Here is a 24,414-nt window from a genome sequence, read left to right on the forward strand (position 1 = left end):
AAGATCGGCGAGGAAGGGGAAAGACCTGGTGACCCTATACAATTGCTCTGGAAATTTTTCGCCCACTGATCATGACAACATCTCTGCTTGATCAGCGAAGCGCATGCGACCGTCGCAAAGCCCCGTACAGGCGTAGGAGCCTAGCCAACAGGATGGTTGAAGTCAACCACTCCGAATCATCCCAGGCACATACAGAGGAAGCTGGCCATCGTGACTGTGAGCCTATCGTCCTTGTTTGCCATCATTGGCTTTCTCAACAATAACCCTTAACACAATGTGTCAACCAGTAGCATTGGGAAGGCCCATATTATGAAGGGTCTTTGCAAGAGGCCTACTCTCGAACGGCACGGTTCCCGATTGGAAGTCAGCAAATGTAATGGAATAGACAGTCAAACCCAAGATACATAGATGATGCAGATGGGTCTCAGAAATCGGGTGCTGGCAGGTCGGCCAGATAAGGGATGTGAGTGACCCTTCAGCTGAATGCCTTCGACCCAAGAGGCGGTCGGAGAGCGAGGCCCCATTCCTGCATACCTTCCGTAGTACTTCGCCCCTTGTTTCACTTTCGTCAATAGACACCCAAGGACAAGCCTAAGCCACTTTGGCCAGGATTATAGATCTTCTCACGGTTTCGACAAGGCTGTGATTAATCAACAGTATGGGCCACTGACTACCGTGGCCAATACCTGGCAGTGGTGCTTTACTATTCAAGAGTAGCCTTTTTCGACGCTCAACGCATTGGGTTCGGACGTATAACTACCCCAACCAACCTCCCCTTCCCATCTCATGCTTTGGAGGGGCTCTATTCTCAAAGCCCTTTGATCTGCGGTTTCCTATCCACATTTACTATGTCTCAACGCATGGCACGCCCACACGAAACCGCAATATCCCAGATTAACTACCTGATTGGCTGGATATGTATACATCCAAGCGAATACTACGAAGCGGTCAAGATGTTCGACGAGATTCATGATTCGACGCATCTTGTCCGCGGCCGGGACGACAAAAATAGCTATGACATCGGACGGATTGGCAATCATCTTGTGGTCATGAATTGTCCCGCTTCGAATATCAACGGGCAGCCTCACGCGGGCAGTATTGCCTCCGATATGCGAAGCACGTTCCCAGGCATCCGGTTTATGCTTCTCGTCGGGACTGGCGGTGGTGCCCCGTCCCATAAGCAGGATGTTCGCTTGGGGGACGTGGTCTTAGGAGCCCAAGTAATCCCATATCAGAAGCGAGAAATGACCATTGACGGTCATGAGATCATCAGTCGGATCGCCACGCCCCCTGCCATTCTTCACAGTGCAATGACCCGGCTAGAATCCAAGTTACGGCAAGGGTTATCTCTACACGAAAAGATTCAGGAAATAGGAACGCCCCCTCTGCCTCGACCAGCGAAAGATAGACTCTACTCGACTCATTACACCCACTGCGCCAGCCATTGTGACTGTTTGAGCGCCAAAGTCCGGGCCTTGAGCTCCATCTGCCTTCGCAGTTCCCGCGATGGAAGGGATTTGGTCAAGGTGCACCAGGGAGCGATTGGCTCAGCGAGCGCTGCCATGAAAGACGTCAGTAGCCGGGATGAATATGCCGAGTCGCTCGGGATTCTCTGCTATGAGATGGAAGCAATCACTATGATGGAGACCATTTCCTGCCTCACGGTGTGCGGGATCTCTGACTACTGTGACGGCCACGATTACGATGGCTGGCATGCCTACGCGTCACTCTCCGCCGCTGTGTGCACCAAGGAGCTTTTGCATAGCATCGTGGACGTTGCCTCGCTCTGTCCATTGGAGGTGACCCAGGGGGAGCTCGAACGGTGGGTACAAGGCACGCTGGGGGAAGTAGAACACTCAATCCGCCAGGCCGCAGACCCCCAGCACGAGTACCAGACCCTGGATCGCAACATCACTATGATCATCGAACGATACAGGCTGGTCCAAGATGTGATGGTTCCGAAGCTTTATCACTTGGAAGGCCAAATGGATCCAGAAAATGCACGACAAACCCATGACTCAGTATCGGCAATGAAAGAACTGCAGCAAGAGTTACAGACATGCCTCGACACCCTACGCGGACGGGTCAGCCAGCAAGCTAAGCGGCAACCCAAGCATACGGAGATGCACGAGGCCTGGAGTCTATTGCGAGACAAGATTGACGACTGGATGCGCTGGAAGAACGACGTCTCCAAGGCCACGTGGAAGATTTTAGGGAACAGGATTCGCGCCTCACGGGGGGTGAGCCTCAGAATGGATGAAATCTCAGCAGGTCCCGCCAAGTTCCCAGCGGTGCAACAGAGTGGCCAGATTGATCATCAAGACATGACGGAACAACCAAACCCACAAGGGGTATCAAGCCCCCTTTCTGTGTCCTCTGACCCATCACGGTATGGTGCAGACTTCTGGGAGTTGGCTGATTCTGCATCCACAACAAGCCCGAGTTCCGGGCGTGCAGGTTCACCACCACCACAATCTTTGCTCACAGCGCCCGGAAGGCGTCCACCACTGTCACCACGGCCTTCGTCAGTTAATGAGGATGAGGATGCATCTCCGCCTGTGCCACCACGACCATTCCGATCGGTGACTGAGGATGAAGCCATAGCTCAACCGCTACCAGCCACGGTATGTGGCCCACCACGACCACCAAAGGTACCAAATTTCGAGCACCCCATTCCGCCGCTCTCACCGTGTGCTTCCTCCGAAAAATCACAAGCATCAGCCAAATCATTCCGGAGTATCACTACTGAGCAGGTCCAACCTCCTCCAACGATGCCCTTAGAGCAGACAATGGCATCTCCGTCTACTACTCAACCTACAGCTTCTCCTCCAAAGGAGTCCCCTGACTCATGCTCCTCACCAGTTGCTATATCGCCGCCTCTAAATCATAGAAGTTCGCCATCGACTGCTCAACTTAGGTCTCCTCCTCCAAGGGAGTCCACGGACTCTCCCATACCAAGCCTTTCATCACTACCTCCAAAGCAGACGGCTGATCCTCCGTCTACCCCTAAATCTCCTTCTTCCCCCGGGGGATCACGAGGATCAGCCGAATCATCTCGCGGCATCGCGACTCAACCGGATCAAGACCCTTCACCCATGCCTCTGGGGCAGCTGAATGCGCCTCCGCCTAGTCCTCAATCTCTGTCCTCACCAAGTAAGGCCTCGGATCCTTCCCCAGCAGCAGTTGTATCACCACCTCTACGGCAGACCATTGACCTTCCTTCTACTCCTCATCGTATAGCGTCTCCAAGTAAGTCCACGGGTTCTTTCCCAGCACCCGTTCCATTGTCGCCTCCAGAGCAGATAATTGAGCATCCATCTACCCCTCAGCCAATGTCTCCTCCAACAGAATGCTCTGACTCCTCTTCATCGTACGATTCATCACCGGCAGTGGTGGTCGAGTCATCTACAGAGACCCGCGAGCCTGCTTCCACTCTCAGGTTCAAAAAGGTGCTCACGTATTTCGAGGGACAAGGAATCATCATGGGGCTTCCGCGGCCAGTAGATTCTTAAATGTTTGTGGGGACTTTTATCTTCCTTTTTTATTTTATTTTATTTTATTTTTTTATATTTATTTTTTTTTTTTTTTTCATGGCATGTAGATCACCTTTGTCTCTGTTTAATATAAAGTCGTTCGGGAATCAGTACTAGCTTGACGTCTTATTGATAAGTAGATAATGGCTATGCAGATTACTGTTTCCACTTGAATCACTAGATCCTTGTGTTGGCACAAGTAGTACCTTCCGTTTTACACGACCACACCTGGGGTTGTTCCACATCTACCGGGTCATCGTAAACGGTAGTAAATTCGAGGATGTGCCACCATTATAGTAGAAGCAGAGTCAGATCATATGGGGATTACGTGCGAAGATAAGGGAGAGACCAGGCCCTCACCGTGAGTGGGTTACCAATGGGGGAAGATAAGACAGGAAGACGAGGGAAAGATCGGCAAGGGCGCTTGCTTTGGCAAAGGTCCAAAGTCATCATGCAGTAGTCTAGTGTGTGGTAGCCTATAATCACGTGAGCTCGCCAATAAGGCTGAAGTGCCTCCCTACTCATTCATATTTGCATGCCCTGTGCCATCTTCTGCTGTGTTTCCGTACCTGATATTGCTCTCTGGGCGTCACGTTGTTCACATCAACTGTCAACATGCCTCCTTCCCCTACCCCGTCTGTACCCGAGGGTTGGAAAGCCGAATTCGACGATCGATATCAAGAATGGTAAGCCAAATCCTCTTTTAGTCCTTCCTCCTGGGTATCCACTACTGATGGCTCTACGAACAGGTACTATGTCAATATTCTTACCAGACAGCCACACTGGGAACGACCATCTCGGCCGGCCTCGCCTGGTGGAGCAGTTCCGCCTCCTAACGGTCCCCCACCCAATCGTGAAGCCACCACGCGCGTTCGACCTGTCGGCCAAGGAGATGCAGATCCACAAGATCATGACTTACCGGAAGTGTACATCCCACAGCCTCAGCCCTCGCAGCCCGCCCACGCGCCAAACCCAGAGCGGGGATACTATGGCTACCCGCAGCCGCAATACAATAGTTATGCCGGCTATAACTACAATCCCGCTTATCCCCCGCCCGCTGCATATCCCAATCGGTATCCCAATCTGTACCAAAGCCCCTACGATCAAATCCCCCAGCCTCCACACAACCCGAAGGAGAAGAAAGGGTTGAAGAAGATGGTTGCGGCTGTCCTGGCATTGGGCGGAGGACTGGTCAGCGGAACTCTGCTTGGAGCGAGCATCTAACCGAAAGCCCCGTCTTTGGAGGGTTTCTACCAGTGATGCACATTGAGGGGACAATATATTGACATGTGATGCTTTTGTGCATTATATTGAATGATGCAAAAATATCTCTTTATTTATGTCTTTTTTTTTTTTTTTTTTTTTTTTTTTTATCCTCCCTTCTCATTCTCTCATCTCTGTTCGCGATCTGCAGATATGGATCTCAAGGTTCTTACCTAGCATGGTATCTATTTTGTCCTATGATGATCCATTAGCTGGCATAATTCGGACTACTCGCGATAGATTACTTTCGGACTACAGAGGAGCTCTGTGAGACCCGTCGAGTCGATTACATTCATACCGCATCTACTTTCCTTTACTGTTCGGAAGGGAAGCAATATTACTTATTGCAGTCCTTTGTAGGATATGTGTGACATTTGCCGATTTGCATATCCTCTAAACTAGTGACATACGTGGTTTATCTCCTTCGTCTGGAGACCCGCGCCTTCCACTGTTTATACAGAAGAGCACCCTTGAAATCTCTTTACCAGTTTCCATATTTAATGCATAAGGATTTGAGGAGGAGATGTTATTTCTATCAGACAGATCCAGATGGGGAGGCTCAGCTTCATGGAGCGATCAGTCGCACCTCCAACTAAGCTGAACGGGGCATGCCATCCACCTCGCTGTTCAATATCTATCCCATGAAAAGAAAGAGGGCCGTTTATCCAGATAATATCAATAAATAATATTTATATTAAGATCTGCGAGGCTATAAAGGACATAATAATCTACGGCCCGGTCGTCCCATTCGGATGCGATTGAAAATTGCCGTGGCCAACGATTCGTCGATGGCTGAGTTGATTGTGCTGTCACGGATAACCCATTTGGGGATGTCGCGCCACGGGGTTGAGACGAGCTCTCGTTCGTCCGCGCTCAGCTTCCGCGGCGGAAACGGCGTCCCGTTCCTCTGCATTATCGGCTGGCATTTGAGAACAAGATCCAATGTCTGTAGGACCGGGAACTGCGCCAGGGCTTCGTACGCTTGCGTCTCAATCGAGTAGCCTCGGTACCGCTGCACGCAGATCCGCAGTGTCCGCAGAACGGGACAGCGGGCTGCAATTCGGGAAATGACCTCTGCGGTGAAGATCGGAGCGATCTGTCCTTTCTGTAAGAGACGGAATGCCTCGTAGCCCTGCTGGAACTGTGTCCGCCTGTAGTGCAGTCTCAGCTCGGTCAGAGTTGGGCCATGTCGGTCCAGAACCGCGGTGGGAAGTATCCGTGGGTCGTACGTTCCCAGGAGATAAAGGCAAACCAGTGGCAGCAGCGCGTTAAACATTGCCTTGATGGCTGATGGCCAGGATGGGGATTTTTCAGTTGGGTTGATGGTGAGTGTTAACCGCTTCAAGGCCCGGAAGGGCTGCAGTTCCGCGATGGTCGTCATCACGGTCATATCCCTGATGGCACCCGCCGCCCATGCCGTAAGATATCCCAAATCAGTGACCCAAGACCACCTCTTCACACTTTCCGCAGTCAATTCCGTGATCAGCGGCAACGACAGCATCTCTAGTTTCGCAGGCGGAATCTCTTGGTTGTTTTCGCTCTCTACCGGCTGCGTCGCGAGCCAGCGGATGTAGTGACTATAAGTGTCCTTAAGGCTTTTCTGGCTGATCTGCAATGATAAGCGCTTGATATGTGGGGCTTGACGGAGAAAGTCTCGTAGAATGCGATCAGGATGGTCTGTGAAGACCCCCAGATGGTAGTCTTCAAGGCTAATGACCGTAACGGCATTTAGCACAGGAGAATGAATCCATTTACTCGGCTCGAGAATCTGGTATGGCTTATCCAGATATAAGGGGAATACTGACACATGACAGTATGGATGCGCCTCGGCGACGACGTCCAGAACCTTAGTATAATCTGAGAAAGCCAGGATGTTCATCTGCTGCAGACAGGCCAACCGCTTCACTAGAACAATGGCCGGAGTCCAAATACCATCGAGACGATCCTGGAGTGGAACATTGACATCTTCAGGGAGGCTCCTTTCGAGATAATTGCCTACACTCTCGTCCTCGAACGGCTAGGGGCGAAGGAAGCTTTCCCCAAGGATTGTCAGATGCCTGACATGCGGCAAGATGTGACTGGTTTTCAGCAGCTGGAGTACGCGATCCTGGGGCCGAATGGTTTTGATGAATACTGTCATATTTCTATAGAGGCGAGACGCAGCAATCTGGTTCCACTGGTGGTTCACCTGTGATAAGGCCTGCAGGGCGTCCCGCGACACATCGCTCACCTAGGACTCGGATCAGCAAGTTTCAAACGAAGAAAGTAGTAGCTCTTACCGCTCCTGCCACAAGGCACTTCAGCTCCACTGGCAGACGATCCATAACTCAAGAATTTTGATGGCACTGCAGCGGTTGCGTGACGGGGGAGGACAGCGATAGGAAGTATGCTTGGGAGTCACATGAACAGATGGGAGAACCTTCGTGTAACCCATCTTTCAAGACTTCATCTCCCAGCGGATTTCTGTTTACTTCATAAAGGTCTGTCGGAGATAGTCGACGATACCAACTACACTTAGCCAGTCATTGCAAGATATTTAAAGCCATTTGCTAGCTCCATCCTGAGGCTTGGATGTTGTTCACGCCAGACACACGGCGTCATCATACTCTCCCATTCCACATGCAATACTAACGCTTGAGAAGCATTTCTTCGCCTAACACAGCTTGTATCACTCGCTTTTTGGCCCTGGGACGAGAAAAGGAACTACTTTTTCCAAAACAGAGAACTTCTTTCGCTGGAGGAGCTCCATGTGGGTCCCGGAGGAGCTCCGTGCACTAAAGAATATAAGCTCGGTTATCCTGCTATCTGGTTCTTGATAACGATCAATGACCACCCCAAAATTCATCAACTAGGATAAAAGCTTGCAATTCCAGTTTACCGACCGCCATACACACCAAGTTTCGTGATTTGCCTGTCCCAAAACATGTCCGCCAACGATATCCGAGGCCGACTAGCTCTAGTAACCGGTGCCTCAGGAGGGTCAGTCTTGTCCTCAATCTAAACCCTCGTCCTTCAGAAGGCACCGCATTCAAATTATTAAGAACTAACCAACCCCTGAACATCAGTATCGGCTCGGCGTGTGCCCACAAACTCGCCGAAAATGGCACCCACCTAGCCCTCACCTACTCCACCAACCTCCCCGCCATACAATCCCTCCACGCAGAACTACAATCCCGCTATCCCAATCTCCGCATCTCCATCCACAAAGTCGATCTTCGCTCCGCTACCGACATCGCCTCATTATTCGATCAAATCATGAGCCAACATGATGGCCACCGCCCCGACATCCTGATTTCCAACGCCGGGACCGGCAAACGAATCACCAATATCTGGGACATCGATCTATCGGACTTTGACGACATGATCACCACTAATCTCCGCGCATCATTTATCCTCGTCAAGGGAGTGGTCGAACATATGAAAGCGCAGCGCTGGGGACGTATTGTCTTCATGTCCTCTATTGCGGCGTATGGGGGTGGGATTAACGGGTGTCGTGAGTTATTACTTATCCTATCAAATATACAGACGTACATGATTATGGGCTTGTGCTGATTTGTGGATGTTATAATATATAGACTATGCAGCCTCGAAAGGTGGTCTGACTGGGATGATGAAGAACCTTGCTACCAGACTGGCTGAGTATAATATCAGCGTGAATGATGTCGCTCCTGCGATGATTGGGGATACGGGCATGATACCGAATGCTGAGGCGGTGCCGGAGGTGGTGAAAGGGATTCCGTTGGGGAGGCTGGGCACACCAGAGGAGACGGCGAATGTGGTTTTGATGTTGGTGACGACCGGGTATATGACGGGGCAGAGTCTTTTGTTGGCGGGGGGGTTGAGGTGATAGTTTAGTTAGGTAGTGGATTGTAGCTCAAATACTTGATTTGTTTTGATGAAGTCGTTGTTAGAGCGATGTGAATGTGCCTGATGATGTAGAAGTTGTTACTTAATTGAGTCAGATGAATGCATCGCGGTATGCGTCTGGAATCTATTGGCTGTATGAAGAGTGGTAGGTGACCAAGGTAAAGTCTCCAGGTGAGATGCCCTGGGGTATGACAGTATCGATGAGTGTAGGCAAAATTGTGTCATTGCTGTCAATCCTCGGTCGTCATTTCTACAAAGAGTTACAGTGGCCAAGGCTTATATTTAAATTCGCAGTGTTAGACCTTCATTGAGTTGAAAAGAAAAATAGAATAACAACTCTAGAAATAAGATACTTCGCATACACTCTTGACATCTGATACTACGTCCACAACCATCGCCCTATCTCCTCGATCATCAAACAGGCAGAACAACCTTGACACCCATGTATTCTCGTTGATGCATAATCTTACCATCAATAAGCACTTGATCAGCCCCAAGGCGGTTGCGCACAGTATCCGTCGGGTCAGTGCAAGTCGAAATCTGAATCTCGCGCCATTCGCGATTCGTCGGCACCAGCTGGCCCTGGGATGTGAGTCTGCGGAACTCCTTGTAAACGCCTTGTTCCTCAACACATCCTTCGCGTTGAATAAGTGGAGAGTCTAGCCAATTATCAGCACACACTTAAGACTTCCTACTCGCCAGTATCGCGAACACTTACCGTATGCAGGCGCCATCCTCAAATCCCCAACTGAACTATTGAACAGCACCAACGACAGCCGTTCTTCATTCAACTGATCCACAGGTGGCTTGTACACGCGATGCCTCGTCGCCTTGAAATGTCCTCCCGACACAATCTCCAAAGTATCCCCGATATTGATGACTAGCGCACCGGGCTTGTACGGCACGTAATACCATTGTTCATCGCGACCCCAGATCTGGAGACACGAGATGGGGACGGAGAACAACAGCGTGGTCAAACCAAAGTCGGTGTGGCCGTGCATACGAAGCCCCTTCGACGCCTCTTCGGTTTGTTTTTGTACCGGTCGGAAGAGGGCATGTCGGAAATAGCCTTCTCCAGTTGGGCTGCCGTGAGACTGGACGTTGTTCCAGAGGTAGTCGTCGGGTAGCTCAAGGACGCGAGAGAAGAGTGTAAGGAGTCGTCGGTTGACGGATTGTGTCAAGTAGTTGCAGAAGGCCTCGATTTCATCCATGAACGGATGGAGGCATGTCGGGACTCGGTTGATGTCTTCCCAGTCTGGCTTGTACCAGTTGAATTGCTCGATTCCGTCGGCCGGGCCACGGTTGCGCTGCACGTTACAAGGTTAGTTGTCTAGGATTGGAGAAGACATGCTGAGTGTCTTGCCTTGAATCCGTAGGGGTGCTTGTATCCAGACCAAACACCTGTGTCGGGGTGGAACAGGAGACGCTCCTTGTCTTCCTCGCTGATGTTGCTGTAGAGATACTGTGCGAGGGCGAACTGGCGGTGGAGCTGGAGATGACACCCATCAGTTCGTCTGACTCTGAAGCCTTTGGGGGCTTTTACTGACCTGCTCCAAGGAAACGCCGTAGTTTTCGAGGAAGAGAAAGCCGTCGTCGCGGATGGCGACCTTAACCTGTTGGATCAGATGGTCCACCACTGCTGAGTCTTCTGAGTCGAGCAGCGAAAGGTCAATCGATTTGAGCTGAGCAAATTTGTGCTTTTCCTTTGTTACTGGAGGAGGGACCCATTCTGGGACATATGGCTTCCCGGGGAGGTCAGCTGAAGGAGGATTGAATGGAGCTGTAGGTGCCATGATGATGTTCAGAAAATGGGGAAGTTATCTATGCAATGACTGTGATATGTCTAGTTTCTATCTTTTGTTTGGTACTTGATTAAAGTCTGATTATATACACGTCCAGACTGAAGCCCTATCGGCGCACGCAGTGCCCAGAACACCAGGAACCATGTGATATGGCTCAGGAGAGCTCTTCTGGCAGAGGAGCCCAGATTATGCGTCCAGCACTGCCGGAGCAGCAACAGAGATGGATCAATGACATGATGTGTGCTTATCGAAGCTCGCGTTTTCCCTTCTCCTCCTCCCACCACGGCATCGCTATCTTAGCGTATCCGATAGGGTTGCCTCTGGGATCCACTAAGCTGGTTAGTTCATGCCGATCAAGCAAGCCAGTACAACCGTGATAACGATAAGGGAGGAGCTCCTCCCACAGCAGCCGGGTGCAGGCTTGGCATCGCCAGAGAAACACCGCAGCAGATGGAGTGAGAAAGAAGGCATTTAAAGGGGGTTTCAATCCTATGAACTATCTCAGACCAGCATCTCCAATCCCATTTTATAGATCACCAGACGCAAATCCATCCAATCACGATGTCGCGCCAACTTATCTCGAGCGAGAAGTTCCCTCCCAAGCCTCACAACTGTGAGTAGTCTTTCCCATCTTGAGTATCTTTAAACGAGGGAATTGGCTGACTCTTCATTTGCAGGCCCCGCGGTCAAGGTCCCTGGACTCGTTTTCTGTGCCGGCCAAACAGCCACTGGAGAGATCAAGCAAGCCACAGTAAGCCTTCTCCGCACAGCGTTTTCTGATGACGAATCTCGTCATCTAACTAGCTTGACAGCGAACTGTACTCCAGAACCTTAAGGAGGTTCTTGAACTATCCGGGTCGTCGCTCGAGCAAGTGGTCAAGTACAACGTCTATCTTGCGGACATGAAGGACTTTGCTGCCATGAACGAGGTGTATATCGATTTCCTGCCCAAGCCGATGCCTTCTCGGTCATGTCTGCAGGCAGTTCCTCCGGGTGATGGGACGGTTATTGAGATTGAATGCATTGCGCAGGCATGAACTATTGGCTATATAAAGGGTCTTCGGTCTAGAAAAGAAAAAATAATGACATTCTTAATAGAACGTTTTACTTAGCAAAATCATTCCTTGGTTTGGTTTCCAGTGATGTTGTGTAAAGACATGTAGAGGCTTTGGGGGCTCAGGTATAAGGTTCAGAAGCATATGGTGAAATTTTGACTCGCATGTTAGTCGGTTATGGTGTGAGCCTGATCAGTCAACCTGGACAGGAAAGCGTGGGAGATCACGCTCCTGTCAGGTGATTGCGTGATGATTCCCTTCTCTTTCGCGCCTGTCGCTCTCACTTCACTTCTTCCCTTCCTTTACTCTCTGACCATACCATCACCAATTCACTGAATTGTGACTATTCTATCTCCATTCTGTGATGGTTATAAGCAGTACGTGTCATGTACCATTCTACAGCAGGAGGAATGTTTAGGAAATGCTCTTCATATCTTATTTCATTATATGACACTCTCTATATTCTATACACCCCACTAGCTCATGACCGTGCTACCTCAAACTCTGCCATATACCAGTTCTGAATCGCTTTCGTATCGCCCGTGATAGCGACCGTGTCATACGTCTTCCTGGCCTCCTTTGCCAACGACCCATTGTTGACCATTCTCCCTGCCCACTTGCCGTGTTTCCGCGCCGCCGTAACAATCTTTTCAACTGCAGCAACGAACTCTGGCTCGTCTCCTCGTGCAGGCACGTATCCGAGGAGGGACTGTGCCAGGTCATTCGGCCCGATGAAGACAAGATCCACCCCCGGTACGGCGCAGATAGCATCGACATTCTCCACTCCGGCGCGGGTCTCAATCTGAATCATAGTGATAATGGTCTCGTTGGCTGACTTCATATACTCGGGAGTAGTCAGACCGTGGCCAATGGCAGGAAAGGCAGACCCTTGTCCTCGCAATCCCTGAGGTGGGAATTTGGCGGACGCCACCACTTGGAATGCCTCTTCGGCGGTGTTGATCTGGGGAACCATGATGCCGTGCGCACCAGTATCGAGGGCACGTTTTATAATATCATGAGTGGGACCGCGAATGCGGATGATGGGGGATACACCCAAGGAGGATATGGCGGCGACCGAGTTGTGCATAGCATCGTCGGAGATATGACCATGCTCGCAATCGATAATGATGCCGTCTACCCCGGTCAGAGCGACGATCTGGGCCATGCGCACAGAAGGAAGGGCCATGAACGTCATTAATGGGTATTCTCCGGCTTTGATCTTATTGAGAAGCCGGAGCCGAGGGTTGGAGATCTCGGTTGTGAGAGGGGTGGGGTAGGTCTTCGTGTAAGTCATCGTGTCGGTAGTGTCAGGAGGACGTTGAGATAGGCAATGATGATTTTTACTGGACTCGCCGACATTGTCAGTTAAGTATGTTGGCCTGCTACTGAGGATATTGGTGGTGTTGACGGTGATTCGCCAATGAGGGGGCTTGATCGGGAGGAGTGCTTAGCGCTCCGGGAGGAGCTCCGCCGATACATCTCGACTCCTCCTCCTCCTCCCCCTTCCCTCCGCCTTGAAAGGTCGAAAGGTTTGAGTGCATGGACTGTGTGGACTGTGCTCATATGGAGCTAAAGATAAGGTTAGTGCGCTCCTCCCTCCTTATCTACCCGGCGCTTGATTGTCAACGAATCAGTGACTCACCACCGTTCGTAACAGACTCCACATCAATAGCCGGTCGGCATAACCAGATGTTATGGACAGCAATGGTCTGCCCAATCAGGATAACATGATATACACCTTTGACGTTCCTTAATATCACAGTCAAATCTCCCTAGAGAGCACCAGCTCAGTGCTTCCCAACGTCTCCACTCGTTCTGTCATGGAAGAATCAATGGACACCAAGAAACGCCCCTCGTCCATCAAGTCGGAGGGCAACATCTCCTCCGCAGAAGGACAAGTCAATGATGTCCTTGGTGATGCATATGAGCGGATGCCAGCGTCCCTCCGCAGTCTTAGCGAAGATGAACGTCGACGACTCAACCGGAAAATCGTCCGCAAGGTAGACCTCATGGTTCTGCCTACGATTGGCATCTTGTATATTCTGAACTACATCGATCGTCAAAACCTTGCTTCAGCCAAGCTGCAGGGGATTATGGAAGATCTCCATATGTCAACAGATCAATTTGCCACAGCAGTCTCAATTCTCTTCGTTGGCTATCTGCCCTTTCAGATCCCCAGCAACCTCCTCATTACCAAGATTTCGCGGCCAGGCATGTACATCTGTCTTGCTGTGTCCATCTGGGGCTGCATCTCTGCTGCAACCGCCGCCGTCCATAACTACGGCCAGTTGCTCGCCGTGCGTGCCATCCTCGGTATTGCCGAAGCCGTCTTCTTCCCGGGAGCCATCTACTACCTCTCAGCCTGGTACACCAAAGCCGAGCTAGGAAAGCGCATCGCGGGTCTCTACATTGCCCAGCAAGTCGGCAATGCCTTTGGTGGACTCTTTGCGGCTGCCATCCTCCAGCTAGACGGTGTCCATAACATTGCTGGTTGGCAATGGCTCTTCATCATCGAAGGAAGCGCCACCGTCGGTATTGGCATAATTTGCGCTTTAATCATGCCCGAGTTTCCTCACAACAGCCGCATCCTCTCCCCGATCGAGAGAGACCTCGCCGTCTGGCGCATTGAATCCGAAGCCGGAGCCGCCGAAGGCACCGAAAACGAGCCTCTCCTTCGCGGATTCCTCAAAGCCCTTTCCGACCCAAAGCTCCTCCTGCTTATCTTCGCCAACATGCTCTCCCAAACCCAAGGCTCCATCGCCAATTACTTCCCCACCCTGATCAGCTCCCTCGGTTTCTCCTCCAACACCATCAGCCTTCTTCTTACTGCACCTCCCTACATCCTCGCCGGCATCATCTACTACGCCATCATGTTCTACTCCGATCGCTACAATACCATCTACCCTCTCATTCTAGGCTGCATCTCCATCTCTATCGTCATGTATATCATCCTCATGTCGACCCTCAACACCGGCGCACGATACTTTGCCATGATGATCCTCCCGTTTGCGTCGGTTGGTCCACAGCTTCTTCTCTACAAGACTATCAACCTGCATCTGGCCCGTCCGGTGTCTAAGCGCGCTGCTGCTTCGGCACTGGTGAATGCCATTGGCGGTACATCGAACATATGGGCCTCGTATCTATATTACGAGAGTCCGCATTTCTATGCCGCTTTTGGAACGCTCATGGGCGCGGCCTTCCTCCTGGCTGCTACGGTCACGGTGTATCGCTGGCGCGTACGTCGTGAGAACAAGTACTTGGACTCTGGTGATCCCGACTTGATCGGAAAGGTGGTGAAAGGAGGAGTTACAGAAGAGATGGTGCAGCTTCGGTGGCGATATGAGATGTACTGATATTCTCCGAGTAAACATTAGATATGAACTCGGTTAGTCAAAGTAGTAACTCACTAGTAATTACATACACACTGCTTGAGCATCCTACATACAACAACACACAACGTACACATACACAACACCAATAACAGTAAAAATCAATCCAACCCCCCCAAACACCCCAACACCAACCTCCCAATAACCCATCTCTCCCTCCACCGAAACACCCTCCTCGCCCACCCCACTGCACCTTCTACATCCCCATCCCGCACCCCAACAACCCTCATCGCCCCCGGCACCCCGCCTCGGACCAACTGCCACGCGACCAAAAACGCCTTATACGCGTACAACGTCACCCAGGGGGCCTCCCCTCCCACATTCTCTACATGATCCAAATACGTCAGAAACCAATCCACATGCGGCTGGAACGACCTGGCCGTGTCCGCCTCACAGAGGAACTCACACGCCGAGGGTGCCAGTTCCGTCGATTGCTGGAGCATCGTGTCGATGCTGGCTTTGACGATGCCGCCGGTGTGGGAGGGGGACCACATCTGCAGCTCGATCATGGCGGTTTGCCAGGTCGCGGTGGCGTGGGTGGATTTGGCGTTGTAGGTGGATTGAGTGGGGTCAGAGGGGGTAGGGGAAGGTGATGGGGAGAGGAAAAGGCCGAGAGCGAGAAGGGATGAGCGCAGGGCGGAGAATCGCTCCATACTTAGCATGCCAGTCATGGTGGACCAGCCGGAGATTTCGCGAGCGCTGGAAATGAGGAAGTGTGTGATGTTGATGGCGCCATAGGGGTCGAAGGGGGGGATTGTTGTGGGTGGTGGGGTGGAGGAGTCTGTGGATGTGGATGTGGAAGAGAGGAAGTGGCGGACTGCGTCGTCGTAGCGCATAGAGGTAGAATGACTATGGTGCTGTTGTTGGGAGATGAGTTGGAGATGCGCCCATTGGGCGGCGGAGGGAGCAGTCCAGTGGGCTTCCGGGCAAGGGAGGTCGTGTTTGATTTCGAGGTGGGAGATGGCGCGTGGGATGGAGAGGAGCTGGTACCAGAGGGCGTCGATTTGGTGCACGGCGAAGAGGGTCCGTTTGTGGGATTCGGATTTGATGAATTCTTTCCAGAGGGACTCCAGGTCGCAGGTGTGCGCGGATTCGGTGCTTATCGGGTGCATTAAACCTGTGGACCGCGCGAGAGATATCATCGTTGCATGCATTTGGAGGCCTTGCGTGGAGTCGTCGCCGCAGAGGTACACCATGGCGCAGATCTGGAGGAGGAGGTAGGTTTGGACTAGGGGGAGATTGTCGTTGGGGGTGGTAGTGGCGGTGGAGGGAGGGTGGTTGCTGGATGAGAGGATGGAGCGGGCGAGGAGGTAGCATCGGGTGGCGAGGCTTGTGCCTGTGCCGGAGCGGGCATCGCATTCGGGGTCTTCGCCGTACTGGTATGCGAGGGACAGCATGGCGAGGAGGAGATGAGGAGGAATGGTGGTGGGATCGAATGTCGGGTGGTGTAGGAAAGGGAGAAAGTGTGCGACATGGGTGAAGAAGAGGTTGCAGCCTGTTTGAATTTGCGAAGAAGAGGGGAACCAGCGATTCTGTGCCTGAGTACTCTCTGGTGGTATTGGGATAACAGAGAGATCTTTAGGAAAGCTGAGACCACCGAGGTCAATGTCCGGCGAAGGAGGTTGTGAACCGGATATCGTGGGCGGCTGGTAATTGAACTGGTCGGTTGCTTTGTGAAGCGAGGTGTCGCGTAACAGGCTACGTTCCAGCTCTAACGCGTCTAGCAAAGCAGACTCGTCCAGTGATATGTGTTGTGTCAGGTTACCTGGGACAGGCTGGATACAGTCGTTGTTTTCCATGGGTGATGCGCTGGACGCAGTGCTGGTTTCTCCTCCATTATCGCCACCTCCATCCTCGTAGGGTATTTGCGAGAGCTCAGACGTCCATACCGGCCGATTCGGCTCCAGCTCATCAGCATCTTGCAGCTGCCCACGATGTTGGCCAACATGTTGGGGCCGGAGGGGGGCCTCGTCCCTTTGTCTGGGCCTCTTTTTCGTCCGTACTTGCTCATGTTCTGCATGCTTTCTCTTCATATGTCGATGGCGCAAGTCCGGCCGCGAAAAGGTCGCCTGACACAAGTCACACGGCAAGGAGACCTCCTTTCGAGAACGAGAATGAAGAGCTGCATGTCGCTTGAGGTTCTCATGCCGAGTGAAACGGCGTAGGCAAATCAGACATTGGAATGGCTGGTAGGAAGTCATATCTGCGTAGGTGAGGATATCCGCCATGAGGAGACGCTGAGGAGGAAGACGACGACGCGAAGAGGGGAACGGCACGACGGAGCAAATCCGGGGCGCATAGTCTTTACCCCCACCCCCGCAATTTGTCTAGTCGATCCTTCGGTTCGCAGATGCCAGGTGGTTGGCTGCCCCTTGGCACGCTTGGACGGGGTGCCAGATGGATGGCAATCGGCTATGAGAAAGAACGATGATGCTCACGAATCCCTCGATTATCTGGACACAAGAGATGGGGAAAGAGGAGTAGAAAATGGGGAAACTGGCCTTATCAAGAAGGGCAGATCGGCTATTGACTCTTATCTGCTATCGTCCGCTTTCCCCCAGATAACGATTTTATATCTTTATCTGCCCTCTGATTGGTCACTGCTCCCTATCTGGCTGCCGTATATTTCAGAACAGTGGCCGCATCTACGTAGTCCTTACATGGGTCACATATAATAATAGGAAGATCTTTAGTGAACCAGATGGAGGCCGACATGGCCTTTCTTGGTTTGGAAGCTGGTTACTTGGAACCCCCACAGTAGCTGGATGTCCCTGATTCACTTCCCTTTGACTGCCAAGACCCTGAGTAAGCAGGGTGAAGACAACCAGTTTACAGCTAGCTGTACATGATCTATATATACTTGACTATCAGACTGAAATTATATGATACGAGGCACTTGAAAATACCTAGGTTTTTACCTAACTGAAAGCAGTTTAATATCTCCTAATTAAAATTGCAATAAGGCTGAACAACCGGATATCATCAGAATCAGAATGCCAAGACTCGCAGAGACCCCGATTGGGTCAGTAGCGCAAAACAGATCCGATCCGCTGAACCACGGTATGATCAGTGTTTATATTCTATTCATCAGAGAGACCATTTTCCCACAACACCTACGCTATTTCTTCAAGCAGCCCCATATTGCTCTCCCTGCACCATCGAGCAAATGAATATCAACAAGAAAACAACTACCTCATTAGCATCCACCCATTCGCCAACTCGCTCACAAAGTGCTACTATCCTTCAAAGGATCGTACGAAGTCAATGGACGTAAGTAATTAGGACCATATTCGATTGAATACTAGATATCTATAGCTGACTCTATCCTCAGCTTACCCTCCATCGTATTTTTTACTGCCAGTATAAGATTGATTTGGAGTTATATGCAATGGCCTAACGGAGGGGATTTGGCTCTATCGCTCAATAAGGCTTTGTTAATACTTTATGTTATTATATGGCGCTATGTTGATGGGTAGCAGAACGTCAATCTTTATTAATAGATAGAAAGATATAGAGGCTCAGTTGAACTTTGGTACATAAGCCCTTTGTTTTCTTAACTTTCTTTCTGTCTTCTCTTTTTCTTTCATTTTCTTTTTATTTATTTTACTATCTTTCCCCGCTGTCCCTCACATTCTCATACAGCTGTCTATTAGAATAGTGATTGCCATAGTGAGGTATAGATCATCCTCCTCCTTTGCAGATAGAACAGTTGGAGGGTTTAGGTCTAATCGTGACTGTAGGAACCTGATCAATAACCACTCTACTTGATAGTATACAGCCTATTACACTTGGAGGTCTGTGCACCGCCACATTCTTTTTCCAAGATCGATTAGCTGACCACGTGGAGTACGACTTTCCTTCCCCGGATTACGAATGTCTGGTTCATCAGCAACTCCAATGAGGAGCTCGTGATACTCGGTTAGGTAAAGAACAGACCCAGTGTAGTAAAATGAGATATGATCCTCAAGTTGATTATATGTTCCCCAAACTATTATGCATGATACAGAGTCTGTACAGGTTCAACCCCAGTAATGCTAACAAACAGTATTCGCGTGCCTCAAAAATCGCTCAGTATAACTCAAAATAAGATGCCAATATGTTCTCAAAATCTCTATTCGTGCGGTTCATGATCGCTCACATGTGTTAGTTATATGGTGCTGCTGAATGTAGATTGGTGGATATACTGTCATAGATGCGGAACCCTCTCATGGGTTGTTGAAGATATGCGATGCTCAGAATATACCAAAGCGTTTCGATTTCCCTTCTGTGCCATTAATTAGATAGAACATAATATCTTTAGAGACCATACGCACCTTTCTTTTCCTTCTGCCCACGGCCAGTGCCCGCAGCTGCTGCGCTGGCCTTCTCTGGGTTAACCCCATCGACAGCTGCTCGAATGGCGGCAATTCGGCGCTTGGCTCGTATGTCGCCTTGGTCCGCCGCTTGCACGTACCAGACGTTGGCTGCTAGATGGTCTGGCCGACAGCCAATCCCCGTTTCCGTAAAGTATCCAACGGCATATTGTGCCTTTGTGAGTCCTGTACCACAATGTCAGCATGCCGTTGTTTGCGTGTATGTGGGTATCTTACCGGTCTCCGCAGCACGCTTAGCCCATTCGTACGCTTCATACTCATCCTTTTCAAGCACAGGCTCTGCCCCAATGAGGTACCAGGCACATAGTGCCATCATGGCCAGTGGATGTCCACCTTGCGCAGCGTTGGTATAGAAATGGATCGATAAAGCCGGATCTCTAGGGCACTGGAGTTTGCCGTGCTCGTAAGCATCGCCCAGGCGATAGCTGGCCTCAACATGGCCTAGGTCCGCCGATTGGGTGAACAGCTGGGCAGCATAAGCAGGGTCGGGAAACACATCATCGCCGTATCCCGTTTCATGGAGTAATCCTAACTCATACGGCGCAGAGTTATACTGAAAGTCGGATGAATCGGCGGCGTGTTTCATCCACTTGATACCTTCGCGATAGCGCTTTCCGAGCCCCATGTCCCCTTCCAAACAAGCCTTCGCCATCCGTAGCATAGCGCCTGGGTGGTTTTTGGATGCTGCCTGGCGGTAGAACTGCTGTGCCCGGGCGGCTTCCACTCGGGTACCCCACCCAAATTCATAGCACAACGCAGTCCGGTAGCATGCTTCGACATGTCCGTGTTTACTGGCCGCGAGGAACAATGGAAACGCCCGATCGTAGTCCTCTTTCCCTTTACTGAACAACCCCGAAGCATATCCGTCGGCCAGATAGTATTGAGCAAAGGGATAACTGCGATCCGCTAGGCGCTGGAGGATGGACTTGGACTCTCGCAGAAGGCTAGCACGGTTGATGTCGGTTCCTTTTTGGCCATACACCGCAGATGTACCGTCAACCTCATCGGGCGGCATTTCCAACATTGCGTTCACCATAAAGATCGCAAATTCATACTGGATGGCGGGGTCATCGGTCTTCTTGACATTGGCCAAATACATGTCGAACGTCTGTTTGTGGCTCAATAACGATGCATTATTGCCGACCGCGGATTGCAGGTGGGAGTTGCCAATCTGTACAGGGGCAGGTCCGGGTTGCGGATAGCAGCTGTTGAGCTGTTCAACGAAAGACACTGGTCGGACATCGGGTGATACACTGGAGTCCCGGGATGATGCGCGCGCATGAAGGTATGGGGAGAGCCGGGATTTCCGTCTTTCACCTAGGTCGGATCCGAGGGAGTGTGTCGAAAGAGAGCGAACATTGGCAGCTGGGCGTGGCTTCGGCAGACTCTCAGAGGAACCATTCGCTGGTGATTGCCGGTTTGCAGGCTGAGGAGCTTCGTACGGTCGATGGTGGTAATGCAAAGGCTCGTAGACTTCCGAGGGTTGCGTTGCACTCTCGAGACTGTCCCGGGAAGAGCTGGTCTGACTGTCCTTAACAGGTCTCTGGTCCAAAGAAGACGTGCTGGTATTGGGTAGACTCTCGTCTTTTGTGTGAGGATCGACTACCGACCAAGAAGCACTACTATGGGGTGTGTGCCCGTATGTTGCATGCTCCGGTAGCTGGTGGGCTTTCAAAACCTCCACCGGGGGCGGGGAAGATCCGTCGATGCTCTTTCCATGAGTTTGCTGCTGCTCAGAGAGGGATATGTGGGCGAATTCATCAGTAGGAAGCGTCATCTCGAAATCATCCTCTTGAAAGTCCGGCACTGCCTGATCGCTCTCTCCATGGATTCTGACCCGTGGAACTGAATACCGTTGGTTCTCGGGGCCATTGTCGGACATGGGCACCGGGTCCGTCAATGACTTCCTGGGGACAGGCCTACTGTAGAGGCGATTGAAGCTGTCCCGCCGGGGCTCACGATGGACCGGAGGAATGGGAGGGGAAGAACGGAGATAAACCGGGGGAGGGGAAGAAGGCGGCTGGGGATAGCCGCCGCTTGAAGAGCACCCCATTGTGTCTGAAATTTGAAGTTTGAGATGCGATCGGTGAATCGAAAACCAAAGATGTATATCGTGAGCCTGGTCGCAGGTCAATCCCTGACAGTCGGGACGTCCGTGAGTCGAGCCCGAGGTTATGCGATAAGCTGTGGGCTATGCATGGAATATGAAACCTGCCATGTGCGCTGGAGGCAGATGACGAGGGTCCAGGGTGCTGCAAACGAATGGCAAGAGACAAGGCAACGAGGGGAGATCAGGGATCGCGGGACAAGGGACTGCTGGAATGTGGAGAAGCTGGAGAAGGATGATGGGTCAGTTCAGGGAAATTTGGGGGGTCCACCGGGAAAATCGGCCTGCCTACCTTGCAGAAAACGCTAAACGATGGGTCCTGATGGGATGCAGCTGCTGGATTCCATCCCGCGGAGGGGAGAGGAATAAATGGGGAAACGATGGGGGACAAACGAAGGTCCAAAGAGTCAGTCAAACGAAGCGAGAGACGGTTGAAAGAAGGGAAGAAGGGAAAAAGACCACCGGTGGGATTGGCAAAGAAGTGGGAGATTTTGGGGGGGAGACCAGAAGAGGAGATGGTTCGGGAAGAGAGTTGCGCCCAGAAGTCAATTCCGGCTTAGTTCCGTACTAGCTTCAGTTGGATTCTTACTAGTCACCAGTCACCCCAATACTTTACTCGAGACTGCACTTATTGTGTGTCCCTCCCACGCCATGGCGACTTTGGCACTGGTGACTTTGTCACCATTTAACTGTCACGGGGCCAAATGAAGAGACAGGCTACACTTCCCTCTCTCGGCCCGACTAGCCCGCCTGGGATGAACTGGGAGGAGGGAGTCGCCAAAAATAGCCCATCCGCTTGCTTTGCTGACGCTGCCTGTACCAGGTGTGTCTCACTGTCTCACTTTCGCTTCCTCGACCACTACTAACTCGTAGTGGTACTACCCTTTCAAGGCAACCCAATCATTCTTCCCCATGCCACCACTGCGCTGTTCATCTGGCTGCCTCAATCATCAAAATGGGTCGCATGTCTTAGCCGCCGGGTGTCAAAGCTCCCGGGCGATTCCACGATCCATGGGTCATGAGTGGGCTCGGTGTTCGTATTCCATCATTTCCCATGTACTATGGCAGGAACTCGTCAAATGTGGGTGGCTGGTTAGAATTAAACTACTCGACGCCTACCCCTCAACGTTGCTGTCATAGAAGGTGGACCCTTAAGATCCATTGCTCAGCCCATATGAGCTGGCTTAATAGATTAATCCACTAGTATCACACTTACCCTTCTTGGGATTTGATGCCTCCAGTCTCAGACGGTTGTTACATGGCTGATACCCGCTGCTGACTGCACAAAGTACTGTGAATCACCAAACAAATCCTCATCAATCCAAACATTTTGCGATTTTTGAATATGATATCTGCTAGGCAGCCTTCTATCTGCGCCGGTCCACTGCAAATGTTATATAAGAGGTATCGTATTCAACCTCTCCCCCACACACTTTTGTACACGGATGTATGTAATGCGATCGATCGAGTCAGATGGCGTGACAGTGATCCAAGCTCGCATCTTCCCGCCTCTAGCTTTTAGCCTTTCGGATCCGGAGGCCACAAGGCTGCTCCGTCCGGATGATGTCTCACACATCGCTCATCCTAGCGGAAAGTTCGGGACCCCGTCGGGCCAGTCGATGATTGGTGCGCGTGGTCCAGCGAGCTCAACGGAGCGGCCTCGGCGCACAGTCCAGGATATGAACTTTCCCATTGGCCTCCGGAACGATAGGCAATCGGTCGTCCGGGTTCCGTTCAGCTTGGCGCCTTGTATTAACTCCTGACAACACCAATATGACTGACTTGGTAACCGGAGTAAGATATTAGTCGTTATGCTGGTTCCTCATAGAGTACACCCTGCTTGATATCAATCATGCTGAGTCTGTCTGCCACGTACGATGGAAAATTATGACGTATCGTAGCAGTATATGTGCACGGGATCTTCTACATCTTGAAAGTATCCCTGGATTGAAACATTTACATCCACTATAGGTTCCATAGATACGTCATCCTTAAGTATCCGTGGCCCGCCTCGACATGGAGACACAGCCAGTCTAGGCCTTCACTATCAGAATGTGCTTTGCTGATATTTCTAGTTTTAGCATGGACTGTTTTGAGTAGTGACGTTGAAGATTTACGGACTATGTATCTAAGAGCTCTTGTATGGGCGGATGTCGTTGCTGGACCATTGAGATTGCAGTATTTCGATCAAAAAATATGCGAAGTATGTTCTAGACAACGAACGTCTGACAACAGAGCAGAGTTAGTCCATACCCGGGTTTACGTGTTCTGGTTACGCCACCCATGGTATATCAGTGCCTGCGCGATCATGATCAACATACGATACTGTCGTTGTGGTAGCTGTTATCATCACGTGCACGGATAATATCGTTCAGACAGACGATCGATCACTATCATGTCGGGGCACGTGGCAAGCTCGTCATAGGTTCTTGTTTATATGAGGTGCAGATCATATATTTTCTTTTGGTGCTCACATATATGAGATATCGATTCTGAGCGGACGACGCCGAGCTCGGAAATAGAGAGTTCTCAGGCCTATGTCGAGGTAAACAATCCAAAGTATTGACAGTGAAGACTCGACTGATAGATTTTGATTTTAGGGGCACAGGTTGTAATGACCTCCAGACTGAATCTCCAAAATTAGATGAGCGGATACCGAACTCATGTCCGTTCGAGAGTGGAGAGACGAAATTGCCGATCGCTTCGGGACCTGAACGAACAATGAAGCTATTGCCTTAGTCAGGGGTAGGACGAAATAATTCTCATGTCTCATGAAAGGGGTACGAGGATGAGAAGTTACTATATCACACGGTCGGCGTTCCTCTGGAGCCCTTGTTCAGATCGAGGTACATACGGCTGAGAGGCAACAGTACCGAATAGTTAGAATCATTCCCGCCTGGTAGGACAATCCCTCTTATCTACGATCCGACACGGAAGGATCTGGAGTGTCGTTTGATGGAATAAATAACCCCTCCAGGGCCCAGTATCCAGCAAGGGGATTCTGTCCGCGGGGTTTCCTTGCCAG

General features: G+C 51.1%; 13 protein-coding genes across 13 annotated transcripts; 8 read left to right on the forward strand and 5 right to left on the reverse strand.

Moving 5' to 3' along the window:
• Positions 1 to 860: 860 nt before the first annotated feature.
• ASPBRDRAFT_135777 (uncharacterized protein) lies at positions 861 to 2,216 on the forward strand (the record flags this gene model as incomplete). Its single annotated transcript, XM_067618725.1, has 1 exon — positions 861 to 2,216. A coding segment is annotated over one exon (1,356 nt), but the record flags the coding sequence as incomplete, so codon positions are not given.
• Positions 2,217 to 4,083: 1,867 nt separating this feature from the next.
• ASPBRDRAFT_47824 (WW domain-containing protein) lies at positions 4,084 to 4,854 on the forward strand. The gene is made up of 2 exons (XM_067625951.1): positions 4,084 to 4,219; positions 4,283 to 4,854. Exons 1-2 carry the CDS (start codon positions 4,149 to 4,151, stop codon positions 4,755 to 4,757), a joined length of 546 nt encoding a protein of 181 aa, XP_067474538.1. The 5' UTR covers positions 4,084 to 4,148; the 3' UTR covers positions 4,758 to 4,854.
• A 651-nt stretch (positions 4,855 to 5,505) lies between these two features.
• Positions 5,506 to 7,120, reverse strand: ASPBRDRAFT_200014 (uncharacterized protein; the record flags this gene model as incomplete). Its single annotated transcript, XM_067621386.1, has 3 exons — positions 5,506 to 6,813; positions 6,898 to 7,026; positions 7,076 to 7,120. The coding sequence occupies 3 exons, from the start codon at positions 7,118 to 7,120 to the stop codon at positions 5,506 to 5,508; spliced, it is 1,482 nt and encodes a 493-aa protein (XP_067474539.1).
• A 599-nt stretch (positions 7,121 to 7,719) lies between these two features.
• On the forward strand, positions 7,720 to 8,724 carry ASPBRDRAFT_78441 (SDR family NAD(P)-dependent oxidoreductase; the record flags this gene model as incomplete). Its single annotated transcript, XM_067629414.1, has 3 exons — positions 7,720 to 7,775; positions 7,862 to 8,289; positions 8,372 to 8,724. The coding sequence occupies 3 exons, from the start codon at positions 7,720 to 7,722 to the stop codon at positions 8,641 to 8,643; spliced, it is 756 nt and encodes a 251-aa protein (XP_067474540.1). The 3' UTR covers positions 8,644 to 8,724.
• Positions 8,725 to 9,077: 353 nt separating this feature from the next.
• On the reverse strand, positions 9,078 to 10,456 carry ASPBRDRAFT_661183 (uncharacterized protein; the record flags this gene model as incomplete). The annotated part of the gene is made up of 4 exons (XM_067628667.1): positions 9,078 to 9,322; positions 9,382 to 9,970; positions 10,027 to 10,152; positions 10,211 to 10,456. The coding sequence occupies 4 exons, from the start codon at positions 10,454 to 10,456 to the stop codon at positions 9,078 to 9,080; spliced, it is 1,206 nt and encodes a 401-aa protein (XP_067474541.1).
• Positions 10,457 to 10,949: 493 nt separating this feature from the next.
• On the forward strand, positions 10,950 to 11,571 carry ASPBRDRAFT_47826 (RidA family protein; the record flags this gene model as incomplete). The annotated part of the gene is made up of 3 exons (XM_067625952.1): positions 10,950 to 11,078; positions 11,143 to 11,216; positions 11,278 to 11,571. Coding segments are annotated over exons 1-3 (326 nt in total), but the record flags the coding sequence as incomplete, so codon positions are not given.
• A 371-nt stretch (positions 11,572 to 11,942) lies between these two features.
• Positions 11,943 to 13,289, reverse strand: ASPBRDRAFT_47827 (HpcH/HpaI aldolase family protein). The gene is made up of 2 exons (XM_067625953.1): positions 13,176 to 13,289; positions 11,943 to 13,098 (listed from the first exon to the last, which is right to left on the reverse strand). Exon 2 carries the CDS (start codon positions 12,812 to 12,814, stop codon positions 12,002 to 12,004), a length of 813 nt encoding a protein of 270 aa, XP_067474543.1. The 5' UTR covers positions 12,815 to 13,098; positions 13,176 to 13,289; the 3' UTR covers positions 11,943 to 12,001.
• ASPBRDRAFT_337223 (uncharacterized protein) lies at positions 13,040 to 14,942 on the forward strand. The gene is made up of 2 exons (XM_067623155.1): positions 13,040 to 13,100; positions 13,178 to 14,942. Exon 2 carries the CDS (start codon positions 13,341 to 13,343, stop codon positions 14,871 to 14,873), a length of 1,533 nt encoding a protein of 510 aa, XP_067474544.1. The 5' UTR covers positions 13,040 to 13,100; positions 13,178 to 13,340; the 3' UTR covers positions 14,874 to 14,942.
• ASPBRDRAFT_47828 (uncharacterized protein) lies at positions 14,650 to 17,364 on the reverse strand. Its single transcript, XM_067625954.1, has one exon. The coding sequence runs from the start codon at positions 17,135 to 17,137 to the stop codon at positions 15,011 to 15,013; it is 2,127 nt and encodes a 708-aa protein (XP_067474545.1). The 5' UTR covers positions 17,138 to 17,364; the 3' UTR covers positions 14,650 to 15,010.
• A 650-nt stretch (positions 17,365 to 18,014) lies between these two features.
• ASPBRDRAFT_47829 (uncharacterized protein) lies at positions 18,015 to 18,425 on the forward strand. Its single transcript, XM_067625955.1, has 2 exons — positions 18,015 to 18,179; positions 18,241 to 18,425. The coding sequence occupies exons 1-2, from the start codon at positions 18,076 to 18,078 to the stop codon at positions 18,383 to 18,385; spliced, it is 249 nt and encodes an 82-aa protein (XP_067474546.1). The 5' UTR covers positions 18,015 to 18,075; the 3' UTR covers positions 18,386 to 18,425.
• A 716-nt stretch (positions 18,426 to 19,141) lies between these two features.
• chs3 (putative chitin synthase activator (Chs3)) lies at positions 19,142 to 21,335 on the reverse strand (the record flags this gene model as incomplete). The annotated part of the gene is made up of 3 exons (XM_067618743.1): positions 19,142 to 19,173; positions 19,223 to 19,447; positions 19,499 to 21,335. The coding sequence occupies 3 exons, from the start codon at positions 21,333 to 21,335 to the stop codon at positions 19,142 to 19,144; spliced, it is 2,094 nt and encodes a 697-aa protein (XP_067474547.1).
• Positions 21,336 to 22,066: 731 nt separating this feature from the next.
• ASPBRDRAFT_47831 (uncharacterized protein) lies at positions 22,067 to 22,814 on the forward strand. Its single transcript, XM_067625956.1, has 2 exons — positions 22,067 to 22,212; positions 22,281 to 22,814. The coding sequence occupies exons 1-2, from the start codon at positions 22,094 to 22,096 to the stop codon at positions 22,360 to 22,362; spliced, it is 201 nt and encodes a 66-aa protein (XP_067474548.1). The 5' UTR covers positions 22,067 to 22,093; the 3' UTR covers positions 22,363 to 22,814.
• ASPBRDRAFT_337247 (uncharacterized protein) lies at positions 22,682 to 23,222 on the forward strand. Its single transcript, XM_067623156.1, has one exon. It carries the CDS (start codon positions 22,835 to 22,837, stop codon positions 23,150 to 23,152), a length of 318 nt encoding a protein of 105 aa, XP_067474549.1. The 5' UTR covers positions 22,682 to 22,834; the 3' UTR covers positions 23,153 to 23,222.
• Positions 23,223 to 24,414: the final 1,192 nt, after the last annotated feature.

Source organism: Aspergillus brasiliensis (assembly GCF_001889945.1).
Source record: "Aspergillus brasiliensis CBS 101740 unplaced genomic scaffold ASPBRscaffold_16, whole genome shotgun sequence".
Lineage (NCBI taxonomy): Eukaryota > Fungi > Ascomycota > Eurotiomycetes > Eurotiales > Aspergillaceae > Aspergillus > Aspergillus brasiliensis.

Bases quoted from the DNA above. Each gene is read 5' to 3' on its own strand.
- ASPBRDRAFT_47824 (XM_067625951.1), top strand. From the start codon at position 4,149: ATGCCTCCTTCCCCTACCCCGTCTGTACCCGAGGGTTGGAAAGCCGAA. The intron at 4,220-4,282 runs GTAAGCCAAATC...CTCTACGAACAG, and splicing joins GACGATCGATATCAAGAATG to GTACTATGTCAATATTCTTA.
- ASPBRDRAFT_47827 (XM_067625953.1), bottom strand. From the start codon at position 12,814: ATGACTTACACGAAGACCTACCCCACCCCTCTCACAACCGAGATCTCC.
- ASPBRDRAFT_337223 (XM_067623155.1), top strand. From the start codon at position 13,341: ATGGAAGAATCAATGGACACCAAGAAACGCCCCTCGTCCATCAAGTCG.
- ASPBRDRAFT_47828 (XM_067625954.1), bottom strand. From the start codon at position 17,137: ATGGCGGATATCCTCACCTACGCAGATATGACTTCCTACCAGCCATTC.
- ASPBRDRAFT_47829 (XM_067625955.1), top strand. From the start codon at position 18,076: ATGAATATCAACAAGAAAACAACTACCTCATTAGCATCCACCCATTCG. The intron at 18,180-18,240 runs GTAAGTAATTAG...CTCTATCCTCAG, and splicing joins ATCGTACGAAGTCAATGGAC to CTTACCCTCCATCGTATTTT.
- ASPBRDRAFT_47831 (XM_067625956.1), top strand. From the start codon at position 22,094: ATGAAGAGACAGGCTACACTTCCCTCTCTCGGCCCGACTAGCCCGCCT. The intron at 22,213-22,280 runs GTGTGTCTCACT...TACCCTTTCAAG, and splicing joins GCTGACGCTGCCTGTACCAG to GCAACCCAATCATTCTTCCC.
- ASPBRDRAFT_337247 (XM_067623156.1), top strand. From the start codon at position 22,835: ATGTATGTAATGCGATCGATCGAGTCAGATGGCGTGACAGTGATCCAA.